The 11,415-nt window shown below is 34.3% G+C and overlaps 1 protein-coding gene across 1 annotated transcript; it reads left to right on the top strand.

Annotated features, from left to right (window-relative positions):
- The first annotated feature begins 502 nt into the window (after positions 1–502).
- LOC101209040 (ran-binding protein M homolog) lies at positions 503–11,116 on the top strand. Its single transcript, XM_011657817.2, has 10 exons — positions 503–1,170; positions 1,465–1,611; positions 1,705–1,791; positions 3,112–3,157; positions 4,776–4,852; positions 5,524–5,686; positions 7,201–7,269; positions 8,608–8,667; positions 8,766–8,852; positions 10,596–11,116. The coding sequence occupies exons 1-10, from the start codon at positions 782–784 to the stop codon at positions 10,875–10,877; spliced, it is 1,407 nt and encodes a 468-aa protein (XP_011656119.1). The 5' UTR covers positions 503–781; the 3' UTR covers positions 10,878–11,116.
- Positions 11,117–11,415: the final 299 nt, after the last annotated feature.

The raw sequence follows: 11,415 nt of genomic DNA, 5'->3' as shown, positions 1-11,415 counted from the left end.
GAATATGTATTAAGAAATAAAAATGTACTCAGAGACAAAGTCACAACAGAGATTTACATTCTAATACTAATTTGGTTGTATTTAAACGAGTTTGATTAGATAATAAATAACATATTCTTGTTGATATAAAAAATAAATTCATGGTTGACTACAAAGTATAAATAGTTTTTCTTTTATTAACTTTCACCCTATCTCATAAAAAATGTTATAAACTTGCTATCTTGCTATACTTTTTATATATTTAAAATTAGTTTTACTCCATTTTTAAAACGTATTTTAAAAATGGTAGTTAACAAACTTTAAGTCCATATTTATAATAATAGGTCCATTTGGTACCTCAATTTTTAAAACATACCTTTTAAGAAAATTAGAGCGTAAATAAGTTGAATCTTATAGACATAAAAAGAAAAAATTTAGATGAGACCAAATATGCTTCTTATTTGTCGAAAATGAGGACTGAAAAGGTAAATTTTCTGTATAAGAAGAACTGTGATCGTTAAAAAATTGGAAGAGGCAACATTACACACAAGAACAAAGTTTAGGTAACTAAAGAAAAGAAAAAAGCCTCTCTCTAACCATAGAATCGTTGCATAGCACGAAGCAAAAGTCGGGGAAAAAAGAAAAGGGAAGGAAAAACGAAACAGGAGAATTCTACAGATTCTTTTCTTTGTTGCTCCGTTGCGCTTCCTCTTTCTTTTTCTTCAATTCCCCCAAAACCTCCTTTTGAAATTCATTCAATGGTTCTTTAATTCTAGTGGGAGCCAACTAATCTTGATTGAAGATGAACAATCACAGCAACATTAGCAACAGCCTCAATAACACCACCACTTCTACTTCTCCCCAAGATCTCGGATTGCACTTCTTGGAAATGGCTCGATTGGGGCTCCCTCGAGGGCTATGCGACATGGACGAGGACGAGGATTCTCCTACCGAGCTCAATACCATCAACAGTTCCGGAGGTTTCTTGCTGGTTACCCCCGATAAGCTCTCTGTCAAGTATACAAACGTGAATCTTCACGGCCACGATGTTGGGGTCGTCCAAGCCAACAAGCCAGCTCCAGTTAAGCGGCTTGTTTACTACTTCGAGATTCACGTAAAGGACGCTGGGGCAAAAGGCCAGATTGCCATTGGCTTCACCACCGAAAGCTTCAAGATGCGAAGGCAGCCCGGGTTGGGATATGCTTCCCTTATTTCTTTCTTTATTTCTCCATTCTCTTTGATTGCCTTCATTGTGTCTACCATTTCTCTGTCACTAGGAAGTGGTACCAATGTAACTTTTATTGGAATTGATTGATAAAAATGCATTTGATACAGTATCTGCAATCATCGAGTCAGTGCTTATCTTATAATCTTTGAGTAGATGTAACTCAGTCTGGCTTTCCTTAGATAATATCCCCCCCTCCCCTTCCGACTCCAATCTTCAAAAACACTCATATGCCTTGTCTTGTTAATTTGGACGCGTAGGTGGGAGCCCAATAGCTGTGGATATCACGGAGATGACGGACTACTTTATCGTGGATTAGGTAAGAAAGAACCTTTTGGTCCAACATATACATCTGGCGATACGGTTGGTGCTGGAATTAATTACGCCTCACAGGAATTCTTTTTCACGTAAGACATTGGTGCACTGTAATTGTTCAGTTGTAAGGTATTGTTGAAGGTTATCTTCATGAAACTTTATGATTATTTCTGTCAATGTACCAGAAAAAATGGGATCGTAGTCGGAGCAGTAGAAAAAGACATGAAAGGGCCCTTATTTCCTACTATTGCCGTTCACAGCCAAAACGAAGAGTATGCTCGTCATCAAACTTTTATCCCATTTGATACTTCATCTGCATATACCATGTGTATTCTGACAATTTAATTAGGATTATATGTGCTTAATTAGGATTGTATATGCGTTAGGGTTTTATAACAACACGATGGAGCTCTACTGGTGATCTAGTAAGTCCTGTCTTAAACTAAATAGATGTAGTTGGAAGTTGGAATCAGCGTGAAGTATTTGATGTTTCTTTAGTGAAACAGAAGGCTTTCATTGCTTTTGTAATTCCTTCATAGCAATCCATTACTGATGTTACTAGTGTGAAGTAATTGAAACTTCTACAGCAAAACTTTCATGATTTTTGGGCAGCAATGTGCCTAAATTTAAGGTCCGTTCCTTGGATGGAAAGCTTAACATGTGAGCCCTTTATTTCCCTGAGCTAGCACCAGGCACATGGAATCTTTGTGTGGAGTAGTTGGATGGTGCCAAATACTACGGCTATAAAAAATCCACTCGGCCTAGGTTTTTTTTTTGTTATTTATTTATTTAAATTATATATATAATTTTATAGGGATGAATAACCATACTTTCATTGAGAAAAAAAGAAGGAAAGAATACAAAGCATAAAAAGAAAAGAAAATTATAGAGCCACATACAAACATAGGCTATAGAGCCACATACAAACATAGGCTAAGTGCTAACCAAAAGAAGACCTCTGGTCGAGCAAGTTAGAATTAAGTGGATAATTACAAAAAATAAAACTTCATTATCCTAAATTAGGAGCCAAAACAACCATTCTAAGAACAAATAATTTCAAAAGGTATAATCTACAGAACAAGCTGGGCAAAATACTCCAAGAGGGCCCATGACATTATCAATTCTCCAAATAGAGCTAACCAATTAGACAAATCAAAGCTGGACAAATACTAAATGTTGGGTCTTCCCATTTGCATAACAAACAGAGCACATGACCAGCTTGGTTTAACCATCATTTTAGGAACCTCTTCCGAATCACCTCTCGGATGTTAACTCCACAGAGGAATGAGGTCCACAAAATTTCATTGGCCCTCTCCTTTTCTCTTTTGTAGGCCTCTAAAAGTTTTTCAACTTTTTTCTTGTGATAAATGATGATTGAAGTCTGAAGCCTTTGTTTTTATATTGGCTTCTTTCTGACGTTGTGCAGCCTTACAAGTTACAATGTACAGCTAGTTGATTTTTATGTTATTAATATATTTAAGATCCTTGTGCTACCAAACTGAACTTGTTCATTGTTAATTTTTATGAAACATTTGTTTTATAATTTTTATGGATATCTTGCTTATGAGATACATTTTATTTCAATTTGGCAGGGTGCAAGTCAACTTTGGACAGAAACCATTTGCGTTTGATCTAAAGGTCAGGTTTGCATTTTGGTTCCCATAAATATTTGTTTACCTCTACTATAGTCTAAGTATTTTATATATATATATATATTTTAAAAGGATATGAGTTTCACTATTATTAATATTGAAAATAGAGAGACAAAGCTCAATGTACATAAGGGGTATACATAGAGCAATAAGGAGAGGGGGGATCAACAAGTGTACCCATGTATCTCAACTAGGTTGACACCCCCTTAGCGCCCTCATCACATCTCTTGTACCTTTCGAGTAATGTTGAAATCCCCTCCCAAAATACCAAGCTCCTGGATGGAGGTTTGAAAGGTCTGAGTATTTTATATTCATTCTCGAGAAGCAGAAAATGCGTCTCTATTTTTTCTCCCACATTTTGTTTCCAACACTAAACCCAAGCATAACTAATTATACCAACACAACCTCCGTTTTTTTCTCCCCAATCATGGGTATTTGGGTTGATTTTGTAGGATGCTAAGCTTAATAGTCTATTATACTTCTGGTACTTTTAGGGTTTGTTTGGTAATGTTCCTGCTTTTTGTTTCCTGTTTCTGTTTTTTTTTTTTTTTAAGAAACAGAGGTGTTTGGTAACATTCCTTGTTTCTCGTTCTAAAAAAAATAGAAACGTTTCCCATTTTACAATGAATTATTGGGAACAAAAAAAGTAGTTTCTCCTGTTTCGTTTCTCAATTATTTTGGTTTCCTTTTCCTTTTTCCCAATTATTTCTATTAATTTTTTTTCATTTTTTTCAATTATTTTTATTGGTTTTCTTTTCCTTTTTTCTCAATTATTTTTATTGGTTTCCTTTTCCTTTTTCTCAATTATTTTTATCGGTTTCCTTTTTCTTTTTCTCAATTATTTTTATCGGTTTTCTTTTCCTTTATCTCAATTATTTTTATTGGTTTCCTTTTCCTTTTTCTCAGTTTTTTTATCGGTTTCTTTTTCCTTTTTGTCTATTATTTTATTGGTTTCTTTTTCCTTTTTCTCAATTATTTTTCTACTTCCTTTTCCATTTTCCCATGTGATTTCCTTTTTCTTCCTCTTATTTCCATCTTCTTCCCTAAATAACCACTCTCCACGTGGTTTCTTTTTTCTTCCTCTTGTCTCCATCGTCTTTCCCAAATAACCATCTTCTTCCTCTTCCTCTCATTGTCTTTGCCATCTTCCTCTTCGTCGGATATGGGTTTTCGCCGAATCTGTGGGTTTTTGCCAGATCTGTGTTTTCGCCGTGGGTTTTTGTCTTCCTCTTCGCTGTGGATTTCAATCCTCTTTATCGTGGGTTTTCGTCTTCTTCCTCGCCGGCTCTGTCCTTCATATCTCAACCTTCATCTCGATCTCTATAAAGTAAACCTTTGAATTGTCCTCAACAATTTTTAGACAAACTTTTCATTGACAATATGAAAAGAGAGACTAGAATTTTTAGGAGTTATTATCATAGTTTATTATGTGATATGTCGAGTTTTGAAGTTACAGAAACGGGATCATGCTCCCAAAAATTTCATATGAGCTCACGTTGTTTTTGTTGTTTGGTAATCCATACTTGTGGTGTAGTACCTAAACATAGTGATGGTGAACCGAATTGCATATTAAGATTTTTCCTGTGTTGCATTGTTGTTCGTAGTTATTTGAAGCACAAGAGAGGATGAAGCAACAAACCACCATTGAGAAGTTATCTTTGCCATCAAATGTCAGTTATAGGTAAAGAAAATTGTTTTTATATATCCTTAGATCCTGTGACCCTTATAATTTGACATTGTAATTTATGAAGTTTGACATTGTAGAGTAACCATTTGACTGTACAACATTTGGTTGAGGATTAATTTCTCAATCCATGGGTAGTTGAGGAAGGTCTATTAATAAATTGTAGCTAGCAACAGGGTACCTTATAACCTTACAGCCTTTTCATGAGCTTTCAACCAATTTGGCAACTCTCAACATTCAAATAAAGAGAAGCAGATTTCTCTGGCAGTCATGTTGTACAGATTTATAAAATGATTTGTTATTTGATAAAGTAACAGAAGTTATTGAATTGGTGTTTCAATGATAAAATCTATGAGATTGATTAACTATAATAACAACCTTCCATCAGTCAGAAACTATATTAATTAATTAATTAATTATTCATATTCATTCAGAAGCCAATTAACTAGCAAGTACTGTTGATATATACATGCATGGATGTATGTGCCCACTTATGAATATAAGGAATTAGCATTTCATTGAGCATAGTGACAGTACAGAAGAAAGCAACATGATAGAGCTTGAATGAGGGACCAGATTTTATTTGTGCATATTCATAAGCTACTTATGTTTCATGTCAGAACCGAGAGTGTGATGTGACTGCAGATACTTTTGTTTTTTGTTATCAGAATAGTGCGCTCATACTTGCAACATTATGGTTATGAGGATACCCTCAGTGCGTTTGATATGGCTTGCAAAAGCACTGTCCCTCCTATCTATATAGCTCAAGAAAATGGCTTTGATGAGCAAGATATCATGTATGCTCTAAACCAGAGAAAGACTTTAAGGCAGGTATGAATTATTTCACCAAAGATTCCTGTGGATTAGGATTTGTGAGTTCACATCTGTTCTTTATGTGTGGAGCTTTCCCTCAATTTATCTGCTCTCTCTCTCTCTCTCAAATAAATTTGTTTATAATTGTCAGAAATGTGTTTGAAAAATAATGTTTCTTCCCTGCTTTTTGAAGCACTGTTCAATATTTTATTTGAATTAGAAAGGAACATTCTTTTATTGATTTTTTTTTTAAATGGAAACAAGTCTCTTTATTAATATAATTGAAAGAGAGAGACTAAAGCTCAAAGTATAAGATACATATACCAAGAGCAAAAAGGACTAAAAGAACACATACTCCATAAACCGGGACAAGAGAGAACATAAAAAATTTCAACGAGCTGGACACCCTCTAGAATCCAAGCAAAAAGAATATTCTTTTATTGATGAAAAAAGAATAAGAATGATGAACTTTTATTAGAGGGTGCAAAAACATTTTTGGTCCTTGAACTTCCAAAAAAGTTACAATTTAGTCGAATTTTAATTTGTAACAATTTTGTCCTATAAATTTAAATTTATAATGATTTTGTCCGTATAGAAAGTTAGTCTCCATACTTTCAAAGGCTTACTCTAATTATTCTATTCAAGATATTAGTTAGAATTGGAGTGCTTTTCTTTTCTTTGTTTAATCTTGTTGTATCCTTTGATGTATTTTCCTTCAATTATTGTTTTTTGTACGTTTGATCATTAGACTTCTGTTTCCATTTAAAAAAAAAAACACTTCAGTTGGATATTTCTCATCAAAACTAGGTATCAATGTTTATTTTGTAATGGCCTAGTCTTTAAAGTTTATAAACACATTTGATATCTAATTAGTTTAACAATCTACATGTGTAAGAAATTTTGTTGAATCTTAATAATATTTTGCGATGGGAACTAAATTGTTACAAATTATAAATTAAAATAATTTATTGAGGCTTAGGGACTTGATTGTTACAAATTTAAAAGTATATGGGCTAAATTGTTACAAACTGAACTTCACGGTAAATTGATACTCCTGTAAAAATTCATGGACTGTTTCTTAACCTTTATAAGAAACCTGTATACGTATAAAAATGAAAAAAGAAAACAACCTAAGGGTAGCAAAAACCTTTTCCAGCTATGCAGAAACATAGAAGAAGGATACTTACAAGTTAGAACAGAACTTGCTGTTCATATGGCCACCATGATGTGTTTCTTATTTTCTTGGAGACTCTATCTTGTTCTATTTTCTATATGCTAAAGACAGTGCTCCGACCCATACCAAAAAAGGGAAAAGAAAAAGAACAATCAGATTCAACTGAACTTATATAATCTGCTTAGCATAGTTACTTTCTTCCACCCATCATACCACTTAATTTTGTGTAACAAAAAAACAAATACAATAGCTGCTACATTTTGGAGAGAGAGGGAACTGCTCATAATTCAACGTGTTATGTCAATCTGTTAGCTGTTATAGAACTTTGCTTTTGATCAGTTTTCTTTTTTTGATAAAGCTTATCCGGAAGGGGGAGATTGATGCAGCACTTGGAAAGCTTAGCGAGTGGTATCCGCAGATTGTTCAGGTGAACCATTGTTTTTAATCAATTTCGCACGTTCGTTTTCCCAGCTCCAAAACACATAATACCCAATTATCTATGATTTCTAATGTAACACTAATCTTGGAAGTTTCTTGGAATTATTCTTTATTCCACAATACCTGAATACAACATGTTGGATACCCATTTGCCTTCCCATCTTCTGACATTCCAACTTCAGAAGTTACAATGTGAGCATAATACTTACACGTAACAAATCAGCATTCAATTATTGAGGGAATTTTCTTGAAAAACCTCTAGATGTTCCAAGTTCCACCACATTGGCTTCAATTGGATTTCCTCCACTGCCGACCTCGTGGGTTTCAACAAGGTTTTTCTCAAGTTCGACTAGATGAGTTTGGATTTGATTATTTCGGACCCACAATTTTCTTTCATATCAGTAAAAGCTTCTTTCCACACAAAATAAAAGGGCCATATTCATCAAAATATTCAGAAAAACTTGAAATTCATCTTCTATAGTCGTCACTTCTAATTGTAATGTCTTGGTGAAAAAGAAAAGAAGTTGGGAACAAAGAAGAAAAGGCTAGAGAGATTTAAAAGAGAAGAAAAGAAGAAGAGAGGGAAGATGCCGCCGTTGGAGGAGAGGAAGGAAGAGAGAATGGGAAAAGAGAGTTAATTATTTTGCGGGATGGAAGGAAAAAGAAGAGAGAATCAAATGTTTTGAATAGGGATAAAATCAGTTTTTTTTTGGACAAGGGGAAAACATGCGTGTGTCAGGGGAGAGAAAAAAGTAAAGATTTTAATTATTAAACTAAATAGTGGTTTTTATCCCAAAGATGGGCACACAAGTGGTTTTTATCCAGACTCATGTATATATGTCTGTGTATGTATACACACACACATGCATATGTACATATGTATGCATGTATAACTTGAAATACATGGTTTATGCTCATGCATCAATCAAGGTCGGCAATGACGAGTGTTCGCTTTTTTTTTTTTTGAAGGATGTATGGACAGGAAACACAAACCGTCAACATTTCTTCCCTAGATTTTACCAACACAGAAATTGGGAACTACATCTTTGTAGTAACCTCACAGAGCCTGAGATTGATGAATAAACTTACCAACTATTGTAGTCCCCCCAGCCCCTGCGATAAGCAAATTGTGAAGACACTTAGTATTGGGTTCTAGAAATGGTTTTTTCTTGGTTTTCCTGTTCTTATTTCCGCATTGCCAAATACAAATACATATCCCATAATTTACTTTTCTAATCAAAAGTCAAAGACAGTCTTCTTGCAAAGATCTTTTCATTTATTTATTATTATTATTATTTTGTCTAGATTTCAAGTTTGCTTCTTGCAGGATGAAAAATCAGCCACTTGCTTTCTCCTTCATTGTCAAAAATTCATTGAACTAGTCAGGGTATATTTTTCATTCTAGAAATATGTAAATGTCACATATTTTCCAATTGTAATGTGTTATCGGAATGTTTATGTGTTTTCTGCTGTTAATATTTGCAGGTTGGAGCGCTGGAGGAGGCAGTTAAATATGGAAGGAATCAATTGGGGAAGTTTTATGGTCTGCCTGGGTTTCAGGATCTAGTTCAGGTACTGAAAATTTTCTTCCTTGTAGGAAGTGTGGAATCATTTATTACAAGTCACAATACCTTATATCCAAGTATTTACATGCGTATGCAATAGTTTTAGGATTTTTTTTTATAAAAAGGAAATAGGACGTTTCATTGATAATAATGAAAAGAGTCTAATGCTAAAAAGTACAAGAAACAGTAAATAAAAGAAAATACACCGGATAGCATGATTAAATATAGAAAATAAAAGCACTGCAATTCAAACGAATATTTTTCAAATAGAAGTGTTGATTGCGAAGGTGATGAAACCTTTCTCTTCTTTGTTTACACCACATTGTTCACGAACGACCTACTAGAAATTACCTCTCACCCAACAGATGGGCTTTTACAAATGTTGTATATTATTCTCGGTTTGTTTAGTGTTCTCCATAAAGACTGCAAAAGTTCATGGAACATATTTTGCGGTCACCCTCCAAAGAAAAATTTGAGATTCTTTGGTTTACAATTATACTGAACCACTGTTTCCAGAGATCTCTTTGGGGAAGAAATACAAATTTTTGAGAATTATAAAGATTTTCTAATTTTTGGTCTAAGCGATATTTTTTAATTTTCGCTAGGTGTACTCACTCTACAATTTTGTAATTATGCGTCCTTTTTTAAGACCAGTAGAAGTTCAATGTAATCTCCTTGGTTGCTCTTACTGAGTGGGAGGAGACTGATCTTACACTCTTTTGAAACTTTTTTCCCTTCAATGAACTGTTTGTTTCCTGTAAAAAAATGGAAAATCAACCGGAGTGGTTCTTAGAGACAACATGTTGCAGCTCCTGTCTGTTTTTTGTTGAGTTCAAATGCATGTTTATTATGGACTAATGCCAATCAAAGCCCTCCTTCCAAGTTATGGGTGGAATGGAATCAATGTATATTTCGAAGTTCTTCATGTTCATGTTTTGGGTGTTATGATTCAGCTCATTTAAAGATGTCATGGTGCTCTCGATAAGAAAGTTTCAAGGATTTTTTCATCCCAGACATCAACAAGACATATATAGGGTAACCTAAGTAGTTGAAAGTGAAAAGATGGTAAAGGACACTATGCCAAGGATATCTACGACAATATAATAATATTAATATCAGCACTATAATATACAAGTCCAGTTGCTAAACTTTTAGGTCTATATCAGATAGGCATTTGAACTTTCACAAGTGCATAGTTGGTCTCTGAATTTTTGTTTTTTCTCTAATAGATCTCTAAACGTTAAAAAAGTGTCGAATATGCCCTTTAACTTCCAATTTTGTGACTAATAGGTCCTCGACCTATTCCACATATTTAAAACTCATTGTGGATATTTATCAATGAAATTGTTTCCATAGAGATTTCTTTCAGCTATGGAATTATTTCCATAGAGATTTCTTTCACCTATGAACTTATTCTTAGAAGAAAAAAGAGAACAATGTTGGGAATAAGTTCTAACGTTCTTGTGGGCTTGTCATTGATGTTGTGGAGAGTAATCCACCTTAGTTTTTAAAAATAACTTGGTGTGACAATATTGTGTCAAATTTCATTTAGAATTATTATGCCACGAACGTATTCATAATGGTAAATCCTTGAAGTTAATTGTATGAAACACGAGAGTAAAACCTATTTGTTTTAAGAACAATGTCCTCCATTTGAAACACAGATTTCTAGTGCACGTATTTCTGGTAATGGATCTCGATATGAATGAATAAGATCCTGTAACTAATCAATTGAACTCTCTTTTCCTAGGACTCTGTTGCTTTGTTGGCATATGAACAACCTCAAGAGTCCCCTGTTGGTTATCTTCTTGAGGACACACAGCGTGAAATTGTAGCTGACACGGTTAACGCCATGGTCTTATCAACTAATCCAAATGTGAAAAATTTACAAGGTTGTTTGCATCCGTATCTCGAACAGTTATTGAGGCAGCTGACTGCTTGCTGCTTGGTGAGAAGATCTTTGAATGGGGATCAAGGTGAAGCTTTTCAACTGCACAGAGTGCTTAACAGCATTAAAAAGTCTAAGTGCTAGTGCCTAGGACACGCCCTGTTATATGCCTCATTTACCTTTCTGATCATTATGTTACTGTGCCTGGAAATACTCTATACCTAATAGGGGTCCAGTAGTGTTTCATTTCTTTAGGAAATTGGGGTTCTCTCTGTGTATGCCTGTAATCTTGTAAAGTCAGGACTCTACACTATATGAATTTTATATCTACTATAAACATGATCAGGTTTAATGAAATTCTTATAATGCACATTTATTGCGCACTGTCACAAAGCAAACAATTGTGAATGAGTGGAAATAATAGGCAATGATGTTGTCAAGACAGTGATAAAATGGCCATTGAGCTGTATAGAGCCCTCGGATCGTAGGTTTTTTGTTATTCCTTTACCATCTCTCCTTCACAATGAATCAAACAACAGGTGATAGTCGTTCCGGGCTGTTGAGTTTTGGTCATCTGCTTTCGACTTGTTTTTGTTTCCAGGACCCAAATTTAGGCCACAGCCACACTGTAAGTTGTCAGATTTATACGATTAAATAAGTTGAAAGTTGAAACACTGGTAGG

The sequence above is a fragment of the Cucumis sativus genome, chromosome 5 (genome assembly GCF_000004075.3).
Source record: "Cucumis sativus cultivar 9930 chromosome 5, Cucumber_9930_V3, whole genome shotgun sequence".
In the NCBI taxonomy this organism is placed as follows: domain Eukaryota; kingdom Viridiplantae; phylum Streptophyta; class Magnoliopsida; order Cucurbitales; family Cucurbitaceae; genus Cucumis; species Cucumis sativus.
This window is presented reverse-complemented; position numbering and strand designations above follow the sequence as displayed.